Genomic DNA, 24,526 nt, shown 5'->3' on the forward strand with positions numbered 1-24,526 from the left:
GAGAGAACCTCGGCAACAAGCAATTCAACTGCCCTCATTCCACATCCAAGGAGCCCACAGCACAGCCATGAAGAGAATGCACCATCCTGTTCAGAAGCAGGGCTGGGATTACATTCCTGATCTCCCAGATTCTGGGACACTTTCCTATTTGCTCCTTGACCAAAAACAGCTTATAAGAGATGCTTTCTTGGCCAGGTACAATGGCTCCACCTGTAATCCCAGCAATTTGGGAGGCCAAGGCAATTGGATCCCTTGAGTCCAGGAGCTCGAGACCAACCTAGGCAACACGGTAAAACCCTGTCTCTACAAAAAATACAAAAATTAGCTGGGTGTGGTGGCATCCACCTGTAGACTCAGTTACCTAGGAGGCTGAGACTGAGGCAGGAGGATCGCTTGAACCCGGGAGGTTGTGGCTACAGTAAGCTATGATTGTACCACTGTACTCTAGCGTGAGCAACAAAGCAAGACGCTGTCACAAAAAAACAAAAAAGATGTGTAATTCCTTTAAGCCTCCACAGTTGAATCAAACTTTATTTATTTATTTATTTATTTTTTTTTTGAGATGGGAGTCTCGCTCTGTCCTCCTGGCTGGAGGGCAGTGGCGTGATCTCAGCTCACTGCAAGCTCCGCCTCCCGGGTTCCTGCTATTCTCCTGCGTCAGCCTCCCAACTTGCTGGGACTACAGGCGCCCGCAACCGCGCCCGGCTAATTTTTTGTATTTTTAGTAGAGACAGGGTTTCACCGTGTTAGCCAGGATGGTCTCGATCTCCTGACCTTGTGATCCGCCTGCCTTGGCCTCCCAAAGTGCTGGGATTACAGGTGTGAGCCACCGCACCCGGCCAAATCAAACGTATTTTTTCATTTTATTTGGCTGCTTTTTCCTGAATCCTCTCAGAATTATTCGAAATATTCTTGTTTCTGTCAAGATGTAGTTATAACTATTACTTCAGAGAATGTATTTCAACTGTATCTTGTCCAAATGGGGTTAAAATGATGCTGGCAGGACAGAGCTACTTTTTCAGGATGTGGCCTCCCTGTTTTCAACAGATAATTTACTATGTCACATTTTATGGTTTTATAATAATTTTGAATGTTTTGTAAATGTTTATATTCTACATAGACAAGCGTGGAAATCTGGAGATAACACAGACATATGGGGCATAAATATGTGACTGATTCACCAAGTACAATAGGATGGGGGGCAGTGTAGGGAGGCAGCAAAAGCATATGTTTTCAGAAGCAGATAAACTTAATGCTGGTTCTACTACTTATTACCTACAGAAAAAGTAAGTTAAAGTTATTCTCTCCTTCAGCAAAGGCTTACAAGTGTCTGTCTGCCAGGCATTGCTCTGAGCCCTCAGGACAGATTCAGAGCAATAGCCCTGCCTTCCTGAGGCTTCCATTCTGGCCAGGCAGGCTGTGTGGGGAGGAAGGGAGTGGTGGGTACAGATGGCAGAAATAAACAGAATGGTGAGCAGGGCACATAGCACACAGCGGTGTGTGAACACTGAAGTGAGGGCTAGCTATAGGCCCCAAGACAGCTGGAGCCATGGCTCTGAGTGGCAGGAAGGGACAGCAGGAAAGAAGGCTGCAGGGGGACTCTGAGCAGGAGAATGACGTGATGTCTTCCATGTAGAGACTCAGATCTGACTGCTGGTCAAGAACAGACTGAAGGAGACCAGGAGTGGAAGAAGAGATCTGTTAAGAGGCTACTAAGGTAAGCCAGGCCAGTGTTATCAGTAAAAAGGGATGATGACAGTGACCCTTAATAGCAACATCCTAAGATCATCATGAGGATTAAACTAGATTAAACCCACTTTACCATGTCTGACACATAGTAAGAGCTTAATAAATGTTAAATATTATCCAGCTTTCCTAGGACGTCACTGAGCCTCTTAGCATCAGTTTCCTGATCTGATAAATAGGGGTAATGAGACCTCCTACAAGACTGTCGTGAGGAATAACTTAATTACAAGGACCCTGAAGAAGAGCCAGTTCTACCTAATAAAAGTTTAAATGCATGTGTCTGTGTTTTACAAACAATGTATTACAAATTTTGTAGGCCGTGGGAAGGTACAGACAGACCCTGGCTTACAACAGTCTGACTTACATTTTTTTTACTTTATGATGGTGTGAAAGTGACACACATTTACTAGAAAGTGTACATTGAATTTTGAATGTTAGGTGTATTAAATGTATTTTCAACTTACAATATATTCAAGTTATGAACCTCATCGTAAGTTGAGGCGTATCTATACAAATATTCTGCAAGTCACATATGAGGTGACAACTGCTTTGCAGAATCAAACAGAACCCAATATAAAATGAGGTCTATAGTTGAAGACTCCTCACCTGAGATCCTCTGGAACACGGCGGCATCACATCATTACCATCCAAAGAGTTCCAAGAGCACTTCTTGGTCCCTCCACTTCCCTTGTCTCCAAGACTCAATCTATTGCCCACAACCAAGAATTCACAACTGCTCTCTTTTCTCCAGCTCTGCCACCTCTGCCCCACGAAATCATGGCAAAAGCGCCAACCCAGGCCTCCATTCTTTCTCTTGCACTTCTTCACCCCCTGGCTGAAAGCACTCTGAGTCTGCAGCACCTGGCCCACGTGTCTCTCCAGCCTCACCTCCCAGCCCCTGACTGGACAATGGTTCTGGTTCTATCCTGGCCCCTCTAATAAGCAGGCCCTCTGGCAGGCTATCCTTCTACCCAGAAGGCTGCTGTCCCCACTCCTGACATGAGCTCATTCTCTCCCTTTGGGCCTCAGCATACCACATCGCACTCAGAGAGGCCTTCCCAGAACATCATGCCTCCACCAGGAGCCACCCTCTGATGCCATCTATCTCAGCTGCATCTCTTCAGTCATGATGATAAAGATAGCACAGGGGCTGCTTGACTGATGGTGGAGTTCCAATCCCATGAACCCATTACAAGTTGAAAACATCCTAATCTGAAAAAGCATTCATTACACCTACCCTACCAAACATCAAAGCTTAGCCTAGCCTACCTAAAAGGTGCTCAGAACACTCACATTAGCCTACAGTTGGACAAAATCATCTAATACAAAGCCTGTTTTATAATAAAGTACTTAATATCGCAGGCGATCTATTGAATGCTATGCGGAAAGTGAGAAACAGAATGACTGTATGGGTACCACGGTCAAGTCAAAAATTATTACTGGAACCATGATAAGCCAGGTCTGTGTGTAGTTGTGAGACATGGTGTCTGCCTCTGTGATCTGTTTAGTTTCCCCACCAGAACGTCAGCTCAAAGAGGCACAGACCTCCTCTCTGTCCTTCTCCACCGCATCCTCCCACGATGACTCACACAGAGCAGGCACTCAGGAAAGCCTGCCCCTGAGAGAAAAGAGCGAAGGGAAAATGTTTCCACAGCAATGGGAACTACTCTCCACTGCACAGATGATGGAGAGAATGCAAGGAAGCTGGGAAAGGCTTCTTTGCCTTTCATCGCATTGGCTGAACTACTAAGAAGATGGGTGTTCTGAAACTCCAAACCTGAAAAAATCAAATAATCACAAAAACAAATCAAAACTCATGCAGTTAAGATATTTTACCAAGTTAACAGGCAACTTTATTTCACTGAATGCTGCTGACCCAGTGGAACATAAACATATACATGCAACAGGCCCAAAGCAACAATACTTGCTTTCCTCTGGGGGTAGGATTGGTGAGGGAGTCATCTTAAATGCAAAACTGAAATTCCCAGCTAGACAAATCAAGAACAAATCAGGCACGAAGTTTTCTAGTCCTCTGAGTACTGAGTTTGGCGAATAAAGGTGACAACCTCCAGGTAACAATACTTTTAGAGAAAAGTGAATTTTTTAAATAAATAAAAAACTCCATTTCCACATGTATCTTTCTGTAAGTATGCCCCATGACATGTTCAGCATAAGCTGGTAAGAATCTGGATCCTGAGTCCTAGGGTGAGATTCCCAACTTTTCAGGACTGAGGACACCACCATGATTTATTTTCTATCCTCCTTTCAAAAGGGCAGCATGTCTTGAGGCATATTTCTCAGTCCAGGCTCCCACACGCAGAAGTCCCGCCTCCCTCCTGAAGTCCTGCCTCCCTTCTGGAGCTGAGCATCCCTGCTCTTCCTGCCTCCCTCTCACCTTCTCAAGGACTTGGCTCCAACATTATCCTCTTTCCTGGCATATTATAAATGTTTCCCTCTACTGGATCATTCCTATTAGCTCATAAACATTTAAAAATACAAATAAAAACTTCCTGTGCCCATGTCCCCTCCAGCCACCATCCCATGACTCTTCCCTTTTAACAGATAGTCGTCTACACTGATGTTCCCACTTCTACTCTCTCTGTTTCCTCTCCCCACCACTCCAAACCTATCAAGGTCACTCACAACCACCTCTTATCAAAGCCAACAGGAAACTCTCCAGCCAACGAAGAATAAGAAGAACCCCTTGGCGTCTTGGCTTCCAGGCCACTAGACTCTCACTAGTTTCTTCTTTCTTCAAACAGAGCCCTTTTCAATGGTATTGCTAGACCCTCCCTCCCAATGTGAACACCTTGCCAAAAGCTCCCAGGTCATTCCTCATCTCCTGCTCTTCTGTATCCATACTGTACGCCTCAAAGATCAGCAATATGCAAATGACTCCCAAATTTACATACTTGGCCCCAACCTCTTCTTGAACCTGACCTTGAATTTCCATCCATATTCACCTTTCTCTACTCAGATGACTAATCATAAAAATAATAAGCAAAGTAAGCCCTGTTAAATACTGTCAGTCAGGTACTATTTCAGGCACTTTACATTAGCAACTCAACAACTCTGACAAGTTGCTTTTACTCTTCCTAATTTATAGATGAGAAAACTGAAGCACAGAAAGATTAGACTGCTTGCTCAAGATCATCTAGGAAATAGTTGCACAATGACCCAACCCTCGTCCTCCAGATCTGGCCCTTGAGTGGAGCTGCTGAGCTGGGCTGCCTTCCAGAGTCACAAGCTCCACATGTTCAAATCCTAACACTGGCTCTTCCCAGACTTCCCTATATCATACCTGGCACCAACGCCGAGTCAAAAGCTGAGTTGGAAGAATCAGATTCTAGATGTGAATAAATTTCAGAATTACTTTATTTCACTTGTATTTTCCTTTTTTGTGAAAGTGCATGAATGATATGATTTTAAAAGTCAATGCTTAGTCTAAGCTCTTTCAATGAGTATAAATGAATGCTGGGTAACAAGAAAGCATTGTGTCACAATCTAGCTGGCTACATTTTCCCTTTGTTAGCAGCATAAAAAATGGTAATGCAACTTAAAAATGATGGCATCTTACAAATGCTGAAATTCAGTAGGCTGAATCTGATCTCACCACTTCCGCCCTGGTCTGAGGTGCCGGTACAGTCACCCAGCTTTCACAAAAGTCTAAATGATCTCCTTGCTGATATTCCTCCTCCAGTCTGCAGTAGTGGAGGTGAAAAAAGCAAGCTGCAGTAAGGAGGTAAGGGTACATCTTGCCATTGCCACTTCCTGTGTGACCTTGGGTAAATCACTTAACCACTCTGTGCCTAGGTATTCCCCCCTGTAACAGGGGAATAATGATAATAATGCCTACTTTTTTGACTGTCATAAGTGAATTAATATATGTAAAACTCTTAAAACAGCCTGGCATATCATAAGCCCAACAGCCAGAGTGGTACTTTTTAAAGATAAATCAGATCATGTCATTCCCAAGGAAGGAAGAAAGGGTCTCTTAAGGCTTCCCATCACACTTAAAATCTAAATTCCTTACCACAGCCTGTGTGCTCCAAGATGCAGCTCTCCTCCACTCACGTCTCATTTCCTGCCACTCGCCCAGCTCTCTGGCAGTAATGGCCTCCCTGAGGTGACCAGCATACTACAAGGAGGCTCAGGAACCAAGGCTTTCACCTAAGAGGTCCCTGTGCCTGAGAGGCTGCTGCTGCCGCGACCTCAGCCCAGCTCGCTCCATCCTCATCACCTATTTGACCTTCTCTTACCTACCCTGCCTCATTTGCCCTTCGAAGCAGTCAGGATACCAGATGCTTGTTTACTGCTCTTCTCCTTCCCAAGAAAATGAACTGCTCGAGGGCAGGAACTCTCCTCATCAGGCTCATCCTGAATCTCCAATACCTAGAACAGTACCTGGGCCAGGATGCATGGGTGAAGGCCTGTTGGATCAATAAGCAAATGAAATAGAACCAGGTTCCAAAATCACCAAACTAGAAGCAAGTAGAGCTTCCATTTCACTGTACTTCCAATAAAAATAAAAGGTATCTCAGAGTTACTTTCACTCCCCTTCCTGTTCCATCACAAAGACGTTAAACCTAAAACCAAAGTCATTGTTCTTTGTATATGCCTAGGACATCTTATAGATATACAGGTGGAGAAGTGCAGCAAGCAGTACTAATCAAACTACAAAAAAAAAAAAAGTGATAATTTGATATTAATGGTCCTAGCCCAACAGTTGTCAAGCTATGGATGAAGCAAAACTCTGCAAATGGAAGGTGCAGTAAGACCCTGCCACAAAAACCTCTGTGGGCTACTGTGCTGTCCCTGTCCACACCCGAGATAAAAAGTTGTCGCCTTGGAAAGAAAAGTCACTCAAGGAATAAGGAAGAAATCTTAATGACTTCACTGGACAATTTTTAATTTTCCTATTTGCTTTTCCTACCTCGCGTATTATGAATATACAATATAATATAGGTTTTTTTTTTTTTTAACACTACCATTTCCAGCACACCAAATTACAGATTTGGAAATTCCTATTTTAGAAAGTTGACACAGAAAACCATTGAGTTTTCTAATAAAATTAGACCTCTCTGAGCTTTTTGGTTTCAAACTAAGCTTGATAACGTTGCTTAACTTTTTTATAGGCTGGTAAATGTAACTTCATCTATTACTCTCCAAAGTTAACTACCTCCTATCTATTTAAATTATACTACTTGATCACAGAGCTAATCACAGCATTCAAGGGAATAAAACCCAGTTCTTAAGTAAAACGTACAGCTAATAAATTTTGATAATAAATAATTAGTAGGCTTTGCTTGTACCCATGTGTAAGAATATCCACTGTAGCAATGTTTGTCACATGTTAAAACATATACAACTGTGTACATACTTTGACTCTTGCTGGGACAATACACAACTGGGTGCAGCCTTTGAACCAAGTGCCCAGGGATGGAGTGGAATGAGGTTTTACCTTTCTGTAGGTATTGCGTGCATGCTGATCTTTTTAAACCTATCAATACAAATCTACTGCTTTATGCCAGAAGCATTTTTTATCTCTACCTATCTTGTTAAGTACTGCATCTCCTAGGGCCTAAAACAGGGAGGGCCTAGCACATAACAAGCCACAGACAAGTATTTGTCAAATGAATTAAGTTTGTTTTATGCATTCACTGGACAAATAGAAGTTAAAAAAAATTCTTATTCCAAAAATCTAAAATAATTCAAATACTTTACAACACATAAATTCACAAGGAAGTGAAATTAGCCTCTGAGCCACGATGTTTTTTGTGGATGATGTTATCACTTCATAGCTAATCCTTCCCCCTTGGCCTCCCTGCATGAACATGTCACACCAGAGACACATGTGTCATCAATTTCTCAGAGCTGGATCGATTCTCTTTAAGCCCCTGCCCCTGCCCCTGCAGGAGGGCCTCCTTTTTTCCTTTCCAACTATAGCTTCAAATTTGATGTCGATGTAGTGGGATATACCCAGTCTTAGGAACCCTCAGACATCTAACAGGGCATCACTCACAGACAATGCATTCCTTTCAAAGCTTGTGTGAGTTCATCCTCTCCACCACAGGCAAGATATAGGCACCCAGCTCAGCCTGTCTCATCAAATATTTATCAAGCCCCTGTTGTGGCTGTCCATGCATAGTGGACCCTGCCCTCTGGAGGAACCGCGCAATGAGAGACAGTTAATTCTCTTATCCAAGAATGAACTGTATCAGCCAACCTTTTACCCTTTCTTCCTTCTCCCTTTCCCCTCTGGGAAACCCTCAGCAGGCAAAAAGGATACAGCAGTCTCAATCCCAAGGAAAAGATGGTCATCAAAAGACAATTACTTTTTCTATCTCCTAAGAACAACTGCTCTTAAGACAGCCTAGTGTTTTGGAAAATGCAGCTCTGGGTGTCACCTTTCGAAACAATAAAACATACGGCTAAATTTAAGAGGAAACAAAGAGGATTAAATACATATTTGTATTCTCAGTAAAAAAACTACGGTTCTATCATCTTAATCACGGAACTAAACGTAAAGAAACAAGTTTGATATCATGCCACTTTTCGTTATACTTCGAGAATGGAATGCAATAATGGTTAGTGTAAGAAGGAAATAAAATGCCTATATCAGAAGTAACAGCCCAAACCTGCTACCCAAAAATATTAACTACAAACTAAACACCACGGTGCAGATCTCCGACACAGAAATCTGGACAGGAACACATTTTAGGTTAGGTTCTCCAGCGTGTAAACTGGGACTCCAATACGTTTCAGCGTCCACAGTCCAATATGACACCTTCCCTCGCACCCATCCACCACGCAGTAATTTTCCTTCTCCTCATGTGAACACGTCAAAAGTCACCTCGGGCCCCCAACTGCCCCAGATTGCTCCCGATCGCTGCAGACGCCCGGCACCCGCAGGAACTTCCCCGCCCCGGGCCGCCCGCGGCTCAGAGCATCCCGCGCGGACACTGCGCCCTCGGGAGGAGACGCAGGACCGTCCAGGGCGCAGCCTCGTCCCCAGCGCAGTCTCCACGCCCGGGGCACAGCGTCCCCTCCTCACAAGGCAGCCTCCCCTGCCCGGGCCCAGCCTCAGCCTCATCCCGGGGGCAGCCTGGCGTCCCCCCCGCGCAGCGTCCCATGCCGGGCGCAACGTCTCCCCAGGGACATCGCCTCCCGTCCCCGGGCGCAGCCTCCCGTCCCCCAGCGCAGCCTTGTACCCGGGGCAGCCTCCCGTCCCCGGGGCAGCCTCCGATCTCCGGGGCACACCGTCCCCTCCCCAAAACGCAGCCTCGGTCCCCAGGGCGCAGCCTCGTCCGGACGCACCTGCCCTCCCCGCGGCGCGGCGCATCCCACGCGGACTCGGCGCCCTCGGGAGGGGACGCGGGGCCGCCCGGGGCGCAGCCTCCTCCGGGGGCCGAGCGCCGGAGCAGACGGGCGCCCCGGGAGGGTGGATGCGAGGCGGTGCCGGGGCAGCCTCGCCTCCCCATAGGCGCCCTCCACTCCCGGGACGGCCCGCAGCCCCGTCCCCGCCGCCAGCCCCTGCCCGGCGCTTACATAAACGCCGCCGCCGCGGGGTCCGGAGCCCGCGCCCGCCCGAGCCGCCGCGGCCCCGCGCCGCCCTCACCTCAGCCGCAGCCGCGCCGCGCCTGGTCCTCCGCACGCGCGCCCCAGGCTCCGGCCGCAGTCCCGAGCAGGGCGGCGTTCTGCCTCGTCGGCTGTGCGCAGCGGCGCGGCGTGGCCGTAGCCTCGCGCGGCCCGGAGCCCCGGCCGCCGATCTGGCCGCTTGGCAGCCGCTGCCGCCGCCGCCACGGCCGCCTCAGCGCCTCAGCCCCTCAGCCCGGCCGCCGGCGGCTCCGCCCCCTCCCCGCCCCCGCCCGCCCGCCGGGGCGCGAGCACGCCGAGGGGCGGGGCCGGCGCAGCGACGCCGGACGTGCGCGCGCTCGCGCGTCCCTGTCTGTGGTAGGCAGCCGGGGCTGTGGCGTCTCGCCTCGCGACCACCTGCGGCGGACGGGCGCTGGGCCGGTGAGGCTGGAGCGCGGCCGGAGCTGAGAGACCGCAGCTGGGCGGCACCGGAGCGTGGGGCGGGGGCGCGGGACCGGCCTGGCGTCGCGGCGCCGCCCGCCCGAGCACCGCTGAGGAGACCCTGCCCGCCTTCGTGTCCTCCTCTGGGTGCGCGGCTGCTGCGTTTTGGGGACGGGGTCTCCGTGTCGCCCAGGCTGGAGCGCGGTGGCCCGATCTTGGCTCACTGCAGCCTCGGCCTCCCGAGCTCACGCGATCCTGCCGCCTCAGCCTCCCTGGTAGCTGGGACCGCAGGCGCCCCGCGCCCGGCGATTGGCGTTTGCGTTTTGCGGAGGTGGCGTCTCGCGGTGTTGCCCAGGCTCCCGGCTCCCGGGCCCACGCGCTCCTCCCTGCAGCGGGCGCCGCCCCGCCAGGCCCCCGCCGAGCCGCCCCTGCTTCCCCCGCTCCCAGAGTTGTCTGGGACGCGCGGGGCCCGCCCCGCATTGGGTCAGGGCTGGGGGCCGGCGGGGGTCGCGGCTGTCCCGCTGGCTCCCTCTCCCCGCCTGTCATCCTCACTGTAGACTCGGGGAGAACCGGGTCGCGGCCCAGGACCCCGGACGCGGTTCCCTCCGTGTGCCATTTAGTCCGCACTGACACTAGCAGCTGCTCCCAATTACCAATGTTTAGGTGATGGTGGTTTTGTTTGATTTTTTTGTTATTTTAGGTTGATAGTAAAAGCATTTTAAAGCTTTTTTTTTTTTTTTTTTTTTTTTTTTTTTTTTTTACAGCATATGCAATAGACTTACTCCTCGATTTATCTATATTTACTGACTGTTCCACAGTTATACCAAGAAATGTTTACACAGATGATGATAAGCATATGTAGAGATGCAACGTTTTCACAGACCAGAATAACCAGCTCCAGGCTGCAGTTCTCTACACGAAGATAAAGTTTGTTGGGAAACTCCTGACTGCGGCGACCTGAGCCCAGAGGAGCAGCCGGGGGCGGTGGGCAGAGCCGGGTGTGGACAAGCGGGTGGGTCCTGCACCTGGGTGGGGGAAGCGGCAGGCTCCAGGGTCAAGTTGAGGTTGTGCTAGCCCTGGCTTCCAGACCTCAGGCGGCCCACTCTGCCCTCGGCCTGTTTCCTCTCTTGTAAAGTGGGGAGTAAAAGACCATCACAAGCCAGGGATGAAGTGGCACAAACTGTGATCTCAGCCACTCTGGAGGCTGGGTCGTAGGGGTGGAGGGCTCACTTGTGTCTCAGAGCTGGAGCTGTGGTGTGCGAGGCCCGCACCTGTAAATGGCCACTGCACTCCGGCCTGGGCAACACTGAGACCCTGGCTCTGAAAAACAATAAAACTTAAAAGATGAACACAGATGAAGTATGGGAGCCTGGTATGTGGTAAGCACTCCACAGGTGTCAGCCGCCAGCCCGCAGTTCAGGACAGGTCAGGGGGAGACCTGCAGTCTGCGACAGGCTGCCGGCTTCCATCACTGCCTGATGGAAAACAAGCCTGTCTTTGGGGCCAACCAGCTAACAAGTGAGCCCTTCACCCCATCTGAAGGCGAAGCACCCAAAGGGGCAACCATGGACCACTAAATAAAAATCAAGACTCCTGGGACGCCTTCTCCGGACACATTCTTAGTAAAGAGATACGTGGATGAGGACGTTGTGTGTATTTCTGTGTAACAGGCCACCCCAAACCTCAGAGGGTGGAAACCTCTCTTCACTGCTCATGACCCTGTGGGCCTGCAGCTTGAGCCAGTTCAACTGGGACAGCTTGCCTCGGCTCCATGGGGTGTCTGCTGGACCCACTTATGGGCAGGGGCCCCCCAGCAGATCCGGGCCACGTGTCACCCACCCACCGCAGGCTGGTCAGGCCTCCCTCCCATGGTGGCTGGGCTCCATCGGCAGCAAGAGAAAGCAAATCTCTATGGTGCTTCCCTCCATCTCCCCAGGAGAAGCAGGTGAGATGGCCAGGGCCTGAGTGGATGTGAGCGACTGTGCAGGGGACAGGCACGGGAAGCATGGTTCATCAGGACGGTCACTGCAACAGTCTTCCACAGGCCTTCGCTGAGATGCAGGTTGGTGTAGGGAACACAAGGGAACTCACCAGAATGGAGGCTGCTTATGCAAGTTTCAGCTTGTTCTTTTTCTCCCTCCAGAGCATAGGAGAGCAGATGGCGGCCAAGGCCGGGACCCTCTGCTGCTCCCACGGGCCTCTCAGGCAGTTCTGCAGGACCAGCCAGCAGCCTCTGATTCTCCCTTCCTATTCCATGGCCTCAGATGCCATCCTTTCCACAGAGACAGTTTGTATCGTGACACTCTCCCTGACTTGGAAGAATGGCACTCAGAACATTCCCCTTGGTGCTGATGTCGGGGTGAAAGCAGTTTCCAGTCGCCTGGGGCCAGGACACGGCATTCCCAGCTGTTGTGGAGCATGAAGCACCAGGATGCCCATTTGGGTGCCTGTTGAGATCAGGCTCTTTGAGAAGGAATCCTGTGGTCGCCTGAGGAGGCCCGAAGAAATTTCGAGGACATCTCAGCCATCCATCCCCTGTTCACTGTGGAGGTCGAACACCAAGGTTCCTGGAGGGGGACCCTGGGTCTCCACAGAAGTGCTGGCAACCATCTACTTCCCGGCCTTCCATGCCTGCCCCACCTCCGTTCTGTTGTTTACCGTCTCCTTTGTGGGAATTATGGAATAAACGATCACTTTGGTGTCCTGGAAAATAAACCTGATGCTGGAGGGCTTGAGTGTAGGAATCCCGCTGGCCTTCCTCTGTCTGCCCCATGAGTTAGGCTTTGCATAAGCATGTGAGACATCAACCGCTATGAAATGTGGTCTACACAGCACCAAAAAATCCATTTCACCACATTCTCCCTTCAGTGCAGTTAAATGGCATGACCTTGTGACTGCCCCCCACGAGAAGAATTAAAAATTACACCGGCCCTGCCAAAGCCTACAGGACACAGTGGCACAAAATGATTTCCATGATCTTAGGATATAGACCCAGGCCGACTCGACAGATTAAGTGGATTTCAAACTGTGGTCTCAAGCCTTCTGGGAACTGCCAGAAAGGAGGGGAAGGTGCCGAGTGGCCCAGCTGCCCAGCCTGTTCACACACTGGGCTTTCCAAAAGGAGGAGAAGGCGCCAGCCTCAGAGTGGCCCAGCTGCCCAGCCTCTTCACACACTGGGCTTTCAGTTGAAGAGAGTGTTCAAAGCTTACACATGTAAATGCCACTGATCTGTAAACCCCCTTCCTGTCATGCCCAGGGACTGGCAGACTGTGGCTAGAAGGGTGGGACCAGAGGGGTGGGTCACGTGACCTGCGCACGGGTGTGCTGGCCTCCCTGGGCCTCGGTGGCCAGGACAGCCTCCCTTTCCCTTTCCAGCCACACAGGGCAATCCGTGTGGATTTCTGTCTCCCCAGTTACAGAGTGTGCTGCCAACCTGCTGTGCTGAGACTGGCCTGGTCTTGGTCCTGGTGTCCTAGGGCTGATGACTGACCACAGCCTTTGTGCTTTTGAAGCCCATTTGACTATAGTCCTTGTGTACAACTGAAAATGAAACTTTAAACAACCTTGCTTTGTTTTATTTAATTCTGCCCAATCTATTTGAGAAAGGACACTCACAGGTACTTTTTCGATTGTAGCCTAAAGTGGATTATTGATTTCCTTGTTTCTCAAACATCAGGAGGAGCATAAAACTGCTAATAAGAGGTGACCAATATTTGGTGATACCATGATTTGAGACATACTAATTTTGCCCTATATTTTAAAAATAAAATAAAAAGACATGAGACTGGAGTAGCAAAACCAGATGGTGCCAACCCATTTGGTCAACAGCTGCCATGGTGGTGGAAACTGTGTGTGAGGCCCGACCAGCTCACAATGTGCCACCGTCTCTGGGACAACTCCCAGCTCCCACAGTGATGCAGCAGGAGCAGTCTGTCTGTGCTCTGTGACAGGCACACAGCCCCCCACCCCACCCCCTGACTCCAGGACCTCAAGCGGATTCTGACTCCCAGGATGGCCCTGGGCACTTAGAACTGGCATTGAGACAATTGTGAGTCTCTCTTTGTGCCTAGGCCTGAAAGGTTTAAATCCAGCACAGTTAGGATGGTCTCCATCACTTGCCAGCCTAACGAGAGAAAACGGTTAGACACACAGGGGCAGGCGAGAGAGGACAATCTGATGGCCTTTCAGTGCCGTAGGCAGTGTCCTGTGCATGGGTCAACATGTGGCCAGGAAGATGTCTTTGCTTCAGGGCATTCATGTTCTAGTGGGGAGATGGCGTCACGGAGCAGCACAGTGTGATAACTGGGCATTCGTGTTCTAGTGGGGAGATGGCATCAGGGAGCAGCGCAGTGTGATAACTGGGCATTCATGTTCTAGTGGGGAGATGGCGTCAGGGAGCAGCGCAGTGTGATAACTGGGCATTCGTGTTCTAGTGGGGAGATGGCATCAGGGAGCAGCGCAGTGTATTAATTGGGACACCATCCAGGGCAGGAAGAGAGGTGTGACAGTCAGTGAGGACCTAGCTGTGCCATGCAGCAGCGGCCAAGTAGTTTGGCCTGTCTGAGCCTGTTCTACATCCAGAAGAGGGAGACAATGGGTGGAAAGTCTCCAGTGGTGACGTACAAATGCAAGCTCCTAATGGAGAGGCATGTGAATGGTTGCAGGAGTCCAGGGCGCTGCAGCCGCACCGCTCAGGTGTGTCGGAGCAAGCTGCAGGAAGCTGCGCTGAGCCTTGGGGATGAGAAGGCACTGGCGGCAGGAGTGCCCTTGGCAGAGGAAAAAGCACTTCCATGGCACGTGAAGTTGGAGAAGAGAGGAGGTTTCTGCCACCATTGGTCAGAAGAGTCCTCCTGATTGGGCCACTTTGCACTCTGTAGAGACCAGGCAAAGGGAATGTGCTGCGTGGTTAAATCAGAGGTGGGCAGGCTGAGCCTGGGCCCAATGGTGTCCAGTCAGCAGTTAAGAATGAATATTAAACATGTAAAGTGTTGGGGTGGGTGGGAGGTTATGAAGAATAGATGCAGTGGGCTTCTGTGGCTGGCAGAGCCATAGATCTTTGCCATCTGGCCCTTTACAGAGAAAGGCAATCCCTGGTTTAGCCAAATAGGGCCTAGCTCTGGAACTGGGAGTTAGAGCAGCTGCCATCAAAGTGCATAGACTGTCTGGAGGTGGGAGAAACAACCCAAATCAGCACCACGGGTGAAGGGATGGGGGCTCTGACGTACTCGGTGGTGTCTGTCTAGAGCTCAGGCATGCCTGCAGCTTCCGTGCAGAAGACTTCTATCAGGTGTTGACACTGGAATTGGAAAGAGTTAAGAGGCTTTTGGAATCAGACTCAACAGGACTTAGTGATGGAGTCACTAGAGGGGTCTGGGGAGGGGAAGCATCAGGGCTTACCCAGGATCCTGGCTTGCACATATTGGTGGGTGATGGTGCTCTAGGATGACACGGGGGATGGGGAGAAGAAACCAGGCATTCCTTTTGGGCGCGTTAAGTTTGCAATGCCTACAGGATGTCTGAGTGGCTGTGTTAGGAAGACAGCTGCGTACGAAAGACTGATGTCCGGAGAGAAGAGCCGTGCTGGAGATGGACACTTGAAACCCTTGAAAATGGAAGACGTCACCGATCCCTTAAAGAGAGGGTGGAGAAAGGAAAGAAGGGAACCTGGCACCAGACCTGAAGAGCCTCAGCCTGGCATTAGAGGTGAGCATAGAAAGAGAAGTGGGCGTGGGAGGCAGGAAGGCCCATCGAGGCAGGAGAGAAAAGGCAGAAGCGTGTTTCTCTGGAGGCCGAGGCGGGGAGACTGCTTGAGGCCAGGAGTTGGAGGCTTCAGTGAGCTAATACCTCACACAGCTTGTATTCTTTTGTGTCTCAATTATTTCACTTGATCATGGATAAAGAGTGGAAAGGGAGACATAAATATGGTTATGTACGCAGATAATTTTAAATCTACAGCCGAAGTCTTAGATCTAATTAAAATTCAGCAAGATTACTGAGTATAAAATTGACACCCATGCACACACCCCCAAAATGATTTCTATGTATCAGCAGCAAACAACATGTAATTTGGAAGATGATTCTGTTTACAACAGTAACAAAAGTGTGAACTAAAAATAAATCAAAAAGAAGTACATGATCCTTAAGGAGAAATTCATTTTTAAAAATTATTAAAAGAGCAGGCAAATATAGAGACACACCAAACACCTCAAATTCTTCGTGGGATGAGTATAAATATATAAATCAAACAAAATTAGCAGCTTCACCAACTTCTTTTGAATGATACTAGATTTTTAAAATAAATCAGATGCAAAAACAGTATGGTTCCTGGTGACATACTACTCTAAAATAATGAACTAGAGCTAGGAAAAGGAGATTTTTTTTTTCTATTTTGCTGAGTTATGTCTTAATTATTATGTTAGCAGTCTTTCCTGAGAAGCTAAAAGGTAATTAGCAACTGAAGCCAGGCAAGAGGCGGAGGAGGGAGGGCGTGGGCAGGCCGTGCTCTCTGCTGAATCTCCAGGAGATGTTCTGGTGGGGATGGAGGCTGGAGGCTGAGCCTAAGTGCAGTTGGGTTAGTGACAAATTAGATGGCTCATGTGGTTATTTAAAGCCTTCTCTCTAGGGAACTTTCAACTACCATATATTCAAGATCTTGCAGTTGATAGTTTTAAACTGGAATCTCAGGGACTCGGGCTGACTGTTACCTATACGAGTCGCTAAGGGATACAGCCAGCTGTGAGCGGTGGTGTGAAAAATGGCCATCATTGCGTATTTTCAAACTTTTTTTAAGTATAATGCATACACCAAAAAGTATCCATGTCGTAAGTGTACATCTCAACACGTTAGCCCAAAGTGGACACAGCTGTGAAACCTCCACCAGGGCAAGCAGCGAAATGTGACCGACCCGGAGTGTCTGGCATGCCCCTCCGCAGCCAAGGCTGCCTCTGGGCCTTAAAGATAACCTCTACCCTGACTCCCACCTCCGCGGATTGGTTACGCCTGTTTTTGCTTCACATAAGCGACATCACACGGCATGTATTCTTTCGTGTCTTGATTCTTTCACTTGATGCTGTGTTCATGAGCTCCATCAACCTGTGCCTCCGTGAACCTTCTCATACTCCTCTCTCAGTGCACGTGTGTATATGTTTCTGTTGGGTTGTGTACCAGGTCGCAGGAGACACATAGGTCCCACTCTAACGGCACACTGATTTACCAAAGTGTTGAGCCACTTTATACTCCTACCAGCAAGCGAGGAGCTTTCCAGCTGTTTCTTGTCCACATCAACAGTTGATGTTGACACTTTGGCCACCCTGGAGGGTGGTGGTGGTTTCTCATGGTGGCTTTAATCTGTAGTTCACTAATGACCAGTGAGGTTGAGCATCTTTACATGTTATTTTCCACATGCACATCCTTTCTGGTGAAGAAGCCACAAGTTTTCTTTATTATTTATTTGTAGATGTTATTTATATATTCCAGACCCAAACTCTTGGCAGATATATGTGTTGCAAATACCTTCTCTCACCCTGTGTCTTGCATTTCCATAATCACAGTGGAGTCTTTTGTTATACAGGAGTTCTTAATTTCAATGTGATCCAATTTATCTACCTTTTTTCTACGGTTAGGGTTTTTTTGTGTCCAGTTTAGAAAACTCAGCTACTCCATGGTCATGAAGGAATGCTTCTGTTATCTTTTGGAAGGTTTATTGTTTCAATTTTCAAATTTAAAGGACAATTCACCAGGAATTGTTTTTCTGTACAGTGTGAGGTAGGGGTTCAGAGTCAGTCCATCAGTGTTGTCTGTGTTTGATGTCCAGTTGACCTAGCACTGTTTACTGACATGATTTCCCTTCTCCCTGCTGCTCTGCTGCAGTAGCTTTGTTGTGAATTAAGCATCCATATAGGCATGGGTTGTTGTTTTTTCTGAACTATTTTGTTAGGTGCTGAGGACTGGCCTTGAACTGCTATTTCCTGTCCTAATTACTGAAACTTTCTTAAGAGTCTTCTTTTGACACCATAGAATCACCTTGCAGTTTTTTTGTTTTTCAAAATTTTCTTGGTTATACTTGGTATTTTGCGTTTCCATTTAAATCTTTCAATTAGCTTATCAGTTTCCTCAAAATATTCTGTTAGAATTTTATTAGACTTACATTGAAGCTATAGATCATTTGGTGAGAATGGATATTCTTACAATATTGAGTGCTCCAATTCATGTTTAGCCATACATTGATTTAAATATTCTCCAATTGTTTTCATTATCTTCTAGTCTTCTGTGTAGATATCACACACTTAGTCCATTAGATTTATTCCCAGACATTTGGTGCATTGGATGATCAATTTAAAATGTTCCCTATTTTTATTTTGTAACCACTGGTTTCTGGTTTATTTAGAATGCAATTGATCTTTGTGTATTGACCTCGTACCAGCAGTCTTTTGAGATTCACTTAATAATTTCAATAGTTATCTGTAGATTCTATTGGGTTTCTTACATATGTATCATTTTGTTTGTGAATAATCACTTTTTCATTTTTTCCTTTCCAGTCATTTTATCCTTTATTGCTTTCTTCTTGGCTTACCTCACCGGTTGCTGTTGAAAAGAAGTGTTAGTGGTGAGCATCCTTATTTTTTTCCTGACCTCAGGGGGGACACTTTCAATATTTCACCAGTAAGTGTGAGATCTGTGGTAGGATTTTTAAATATAGATCACCGCAGTGAGATCAAGGAAGCTCCCTTCTATCTCTTCTTTGCTAAGAGTTTCTTTTCCTGAATGCATGCTGAGTTGTATCACATTCTTTCTTCTGCATTTATTGAGATGATAGTATGATTTTTCTGCTTCATTATATTAATACGGTGAATTAAGTTGATTAAAGTTTAAATGTTATACCAAACTTGCATTTCTGGAAAAAGCCCAACTTAGAAAAAGCCCAGGAGATACCCCAGGATCCTTCTAGCAAATCCCCCTCTCTGCTTGCCCACCCACCTTGCTTCAAGGACAAGGAGTGGAAGAAATAAGGAAAATGGTGAAGCAGCCCAGGTCTCAGGGCTCCACCTGGCCATGCTGTGGCCTAAGGCATGTGGCAGGGGGGACTTTTGTGACTTGGCTGGGGGTGGTGAGGGGCTGCTGTGGCCTAGGTGGTGGGGAGTCTGTGGCCTGGGTACGGGGGCATTGCTGACTACTGTGGCCTGGTCCCCTTCCCCAACTGCATCCTAGCCGTGGGGGGCTGCTATGGCCTGGCCCTAACTAGCAGATGAGAGACTCCAGGCCTCGTTTTCTATTGAGTGCATGGAGACAGCTCTGGTTGATTACTGGACAACCATGTCCAGGTCACTTACTGGACATGGGTCCCTTCCTTAGGCTTCAGTCTCCTCATCGGAGAGGCTATCTGTAAAGTCAGGAGTCAACAAAATGTCCCTCAGGCAAACTGTATAAAAAGAAAGTATAAACTAAACATTAAATATCCCGTCAGCCACAGAAATGTGAGGCACTGTTCCTGCCTGCACTGAGGTTCAGAGACTCGCCCTTCCCCAGCACCATCCACTGTGGGGTGCGGTGCTCAGTGTTTGCCAGCAGCCTAGGGTCTTCAAGGGGAAAAGTCTCTCTGCCGTCCTATGCTGGCCACCATGGGGACTTGTGATGGAGCTACTCATCAGTTCTTCAGCCAGTCTCTTTTCAGGGGGAAGGGTCTCCCATCTGTCATCAATGCCTCAGGGGACGGAGGGGAGGGAGGGCACATCTGGAGGGGTGCAACCCCAGATGGCCCCACGAGAACCAGGAGGGGCCCTGGTGGCAGCAGGAGTTCAGGCCCAGGAACAGGTCCCAGGCTCCCTCTTGTCCCAGCTCCTTCCCAGACCTCCTGGGAACACAGCACGCATTCCAGAGAGATGAGAGCAGTCATAGTCTGTGCGGGTTTGGTTGAATGGCATACAATATAAGCCCACCTATTTTTGCTTTCTAGAATTCCACTTCTATTTTTGGTGGAATATGAAAGCTTTGACTATTTCCCAAAGTAGAAAAACACATATTTTTCCTTGACTGTCTGGTAATATCTTTGTTGCTCATTAAATAAGTGCATTCAGTCTGCATGGGTGCTCGGTGAAGCCCCTTCCCAATCCCCTGAGCAGGAGCTGGCTGTGTGCACCACACACAGATCCTTTCTCAAGCCCTCCTGCATTTTATTTGTTAAAGCTTCAGCACTTCACACATATCCCAGTGGGTAGATCTGAATAAGGGCATCAGATGTGCCCACCACTCTGCAGCTAAGGACTGCAGAGTAGCCTCTCCGTGAGGATTCCAGTGCTTAGGTCCCACGCCCCACCCCTCATGTATCTGTAAAATAGAAGAGGAGGAGGGGGAGGGAGAGGAAGAAGACGGGTAGGAGGGTAGGAGGAAGGGGAGGGGCACTTCCACCCCTTCTACTGCCTTAAGGATGTGTGCGGTGGACACTGGGGTGACTATGGAAGGAATACGCCTACCTGAGCTCACTCCCACCAGCATATTAGCCTCCATTACAACCACGAATTCTTTCGGTATTTTGCAACAGAGTTTCAGTCCGTTGCCCAGGCTGGAGTGCAGTGGCACAACCATGGCTCACTGGAGCCTCCACCTGCCCACTCAACCAATCCTCCCACCCCAGTCTCTGCAGTAGCTTGACACCACCACACCCCGCTAATTTTTTCATTTTTATTTTTTGTAGAGACAAGGTCTCCTTATATTGCCCAGGTTGGTGTCAAACTCCTGGGTTTAAGTGATCCTCCCATCTTGGCCTCCCAAGGTGTTGGGATTACAGGTGTGAGCCACTGCACCAGGGCTTAGTGGGTCTATTTCTTGACTCTTTATTCTGTTCCATTGATCTATTTGTTTTGCTTGCCACAGACACCACGTTGTCTTGAATCCTATAGCTTAAGAAAAAGAAGCTGGTGTCATTCTTGCAGACTCTGCAGGATTGTTTGCCCTATTCCAAGTTCTTTGCCTTTCCATTAAACTTTTAGGATCAGCTGGTCAATTTCTACAACAAAGCCTGCTGGAATTTTTACTAGAATAATATTGATCTTTCAGGAAGGATGGACAGCTTTATAATACTGAATCTTCCAATCCATGATCATGGTATATCTCTCTGTCTCAGTACATTGCGGCAGCTATAACAAAGCATCTTTGACTGGATAGCTTACAAACAACAGAAATCTATTTCTGGCAGTTCTGGAGGTTGAGAAGTTCAAGATCAAGGTGTCTGGCGAAGGCCCAGGCTCCCCAGCCTCTGGCTCCAGAACTTATACCCTTTGCCTGGTGTTCTCAGGCCTTTGGTTTGGACTGATGGTTTTACCATCAGCTTCCCTGGTTCTGGGGCTTTTGGACTTGGACTGAGCAACACTGCCAGCATCCCTGGCTCTCCAGCTTGTGGATGACTTGTAGTGGGACTCCTCAGGCTCTACAATTGACAGTGCCTTCTTGCTATGGCCTCACGTAACAGAAGTTACTAGATAGCTCTCTGCAGTGTCTTTTTTTTTCCCCACCCCAAGACAGAGTCTCGCTCTGTTACCCGGGCTGGAGTGCAGTGGTGCAACCTTGGCTCACTGCAACCTCTGCCTCCAAGGTTCAAGCCATTCTCTTGCCTCAGCCTCCCAAGTAGCTGGGATTACAGGTGCCCACCAAGACACCCAGCTAATTTTTTGTATTTTTAGTACAGACAGGGTTTCACTATGTTGGCCAGGTTGGTCTCAAACTCCTGACCTCATGATCTGCCTACCTTGGCCTCCCAAAGTGCTGGGATGACAGGTGTGAGCCATCACGCCCGGCCTACAGTGTCTTTTAAAAGGAAACTAATCCCATCACAATGACTCCACCCTTATGACCAAACCACCTCCCAAAAGGCCTCATCTCAAAAAACCATCACCTTGGGGGTCAGAATTTCAACATATGAGTTTTAGGGAGACAGAAATATTTAGACCATAACACTCACAATGTGTTTACATTGTCTTTAATTTCTACCAGCTGTGTTTTGCAGTTTTCAGGATAAAGGTCTTGCACATCTGTGTTAGGTTTCTCCAGAGAAACGGAACCAACAGTATAGGTGGATAGATGGGTAGATGGAGAGAGGGAGAGAGAGAGAGAGAGAAAGAGAGATAGACAGGCAGACAGGTAGATAGATAGTTGAGAGGGGATTTATCAGGGGAATTGATTCATATGATTGTGGGGTCTGAGGAGTCCCACTGCAGGCCGTCTGCAAGCTAGAGACCCTAGGGTGCTGGGAGTGTGGCTCGGTCCAAGTCCAAAAGCCCCAGAGCCAGGCAAGCTGGTGGTAGAAGTCTCAGTTCAAGGTCAAAGGCCTGGGAACCCAGAGGCAGGGGAAGAAAGCCCTGGAGCCAAAGGCTGGGGAGGCTGACATTGTTGTCCAAGGGCAGGAGAGGACCAGTGCATCCCAGCTCCAGCAGGGAGCTCCACACATTCACCTTTTCTCTGCCTCTGTTATCTCCAGGCCCCCAATAACTGGATGATGCTGTCCACCCTGAGGGAGAATCTCCCCCACTAGTCCACTCAGACTCACACTAATCTCTTCTGGAAACACCTCACAGACACACCACAAAATACACTTTATCAAGTTTCTAGGTATTTCTTAATCCAGTCAAGTTGACACCTAAAATGAACCATCACAAAACCTTCTGTTAAATTCATTCCTAAGTATTGCGTTTTTTGTTGCTACTGTAAGTGGTATTTTAAATTTTAATTTTCCTGTTGTTTCTTGCTAATGTATAGGAAAGCAATTGATCTGGTAATTGATTGTATACCCTTTGGCCTTGCTGTATTCACTTACTAATTCTAGTGCTTTTTTGTAGCTTCTTTGGGATTTTCTGCATATAATCATATTGTTTATGAATCTACACAGATTTGCTTTTTCCTCTTCAACCTGTGTATGTCTTTTATTTCTTTTTCTTGCCTTATTGCATTGGCTAGGACCTGTGATACAGTTGGAGAGCACTTGCTGTGCCCACATGGCAGAGTACATAGAAGGGTGACACCAGGAGGTAGGTTTAGAGGTCCCAAAAACTAAGTGTAGTACAGTCATCCCCTCTTATCTGTGGGGAATATGTTCCAAGACACCCAGTTGGTGCCTGAAGCTGCAGACAGACAGATAGATAGATGGATAGACAGATGATTGATAGATAGATAGATAGATAGATAGATAGATAGATAGATAGATAGATAAGAAGGGATTTATTAGGGGAATTGGTTCACATGGTTGTGGGTCCTGAGAAGTCCCACACAGGCCATCTGCAAGCTAGAGACCCTAGGGTGCTGGTCGTGTGGCTCAGTATAAGTCCAAAAGCTCCAAACCAGGGAAGCCAATGGTAGAACTCTCGCTCCAAGGTCAAAAGCCTGGGAACCCAGAGGTAGGGAGTGAAACCCAGGTTGTACAGAACACTATATATACTATGTCTCTTTTATCTGACTACCGAAAGGGCTACTAAGTGACTAACAGTGGCTAGTGCAGACAGCATGAATATGCCGAACAAAGGGACAATTCACATCCTGTGCAGGACAGAGCAGGACGGTGCAAGATTTCACTGTGCTTCTCACAGGGTATCCAATTTAAAACATATGAATTGTTTATTTCTGGACTCTTCCAGTTTATAATTTTAAAATGCAATTGACTGTGGGTAAGTGAAATTACGGACAGTGAAACTGAGGATGGTGGAGGCTACTGTACATGACTTTCAGTTCCTGCTGACTTCTCTAGTTTCATTAAAGAGCAAACTCTGGCAGGATAGGTCATATTTGTATAACACTTGAGAGCTGGGCTGGCTATGTAATTTGCAGGGTGCACTGGAAAATGAAAATGAGACTGCTTATTCATGAAACATGAAAAACCTTCTTTCCTTTTTTCCAAAGTCTGTCTCTGTCTGTGCCCTTCCCTCCGTCGCCCTTCCCTGCCCTCTCGATCTGTCACAGTGGTTTTCACGTGCAGTTTACTGTCGTGCTCCCTTGAGCACGGGAATACCTGCAAGACAAGGAGGGGTCTCCACAGGCAGAGGCGTCAGGGTCAGAACCGTGGAGTGGCCTTGGGTGAGTCAGGGCTGCAAGCCCCATTACTCCATTGCCCCACAGGGCTTCTCTTTCAAAGCACACATTCAATAATAAAATTGTTAAAATATCAAGATAACAACTGCAGAGCACTCAAAATGCAAACACCGTCCTCCCGAGCATGGAACCCTCTTGAGAAAAAGGCCCTCCTGAGCACAGGGTCCTCCTGAGCACTGAGCCCTCCTGAGCACGGGGTCCTCCTGAGTACCGAGCCCTCCTGAGCACGGGGTCCTCCTGAGCACAGAGTCCTCCTGAGCACGGGGTCCTCCTGAGCACAGAGCCCTCCTGAGCACAGAGCCCTCCTGAGCACCGAGCCCTCCTGAGTACCGAGCCCTCCTGAGTACTGAGCCCTCCTGAGCACAGAGCCCTCCTGAGCACAGAGCCCTCCTGAGCACCGAGCCCTCCTGAGCACAGAGTCCTCCTGAGCACGGGGTCCTCCTGAGCACAGAGTCCTCCTGAGCACAGAGCCCTCCTGAGCACGGGGTCCTCCTGAGCACAGAGTCCTCCTGAGCACGGGGTCCTCCTGAGCACAGAGCCCTCCTGAGCACAGAGCCCTCCTGAGCACCGAGCCCTCCTGAGTACCGAGCCCTCCTGAGTACTGAGCCCTCCTGAGCACAGAGTCCTCCTGAGCACTGAGCCCTCCTGAGTACCAAGCCCTCCTGAGCACGGGGTCCTCCTGAGCACGGGGTCC

At 48.7% G+C, this 24,526-nt stretch overlaps 2 protein-coding genes across 13 annotated transcripts in view; one reads left to right on the top strand and one right to left on the bottom strand.

Moving 5' to 3' along the window:
- The window catches only part of ADARB1 (adenosine deaminase RNA specific B1), a 135,375-nt gene extending 125,796 nt beyond the window's left edge, over positions 1-9,579 (bottom strand). For 11 of the 12 annotated variants that reach the window (XR_012431896.1, XR_012431895.1, XM_065541277.2 and 8 more), the window contains exon 1: positions 9,365-9,579. Coding sequence is in view for 1 of the 12 variants with exons in the window: in XM_045389409.3 (XP_045245344.2) it covers positions 9,064-9,088 (25 nt within the window). In the remaining 11 variants the exon portion in view is untranslated. Of the gene's footprint in view, positions 1-9,063; positions 9,336-9,364 lie in introns of those variants that run through there. The other variant, XM_045389409.3, reaches the window with a different exon arrangement.
- LOC102147238 (uncharacterized) lies at positions 9,192-13,325 on the top strand. The gene is made up of 2 exons (XM_045389419.2): positions 9,192-10,425; positions 10,527-13,325. Exon 1 carries the CDS (start codon positions 9,192-9,194, stop codon positions 10,317-10,319), a length of 1,128 nt encoding a protein of 375 aa, XP_045245354.2. The 3' UTR covers positions 10,320-10,425; positions 10,527-13,325.
- The last annotated feature ends 11,201 nt before the right edge of the window (positions 13,326-24,526 follow it).

This window comes from Macaca fascicularis, chromosome 3, assembly GCF_037993035.2.
Source record: "Macaca fascicularis isolate 582-1 chromosome 3, T2T-MFA8v1.1".
Lineage (NCBI taxonomy): Eukaryota > Metazoa > Chordata > Mammalia > Primates > Cercopithecidae > Macaca > Macaca fascicularis.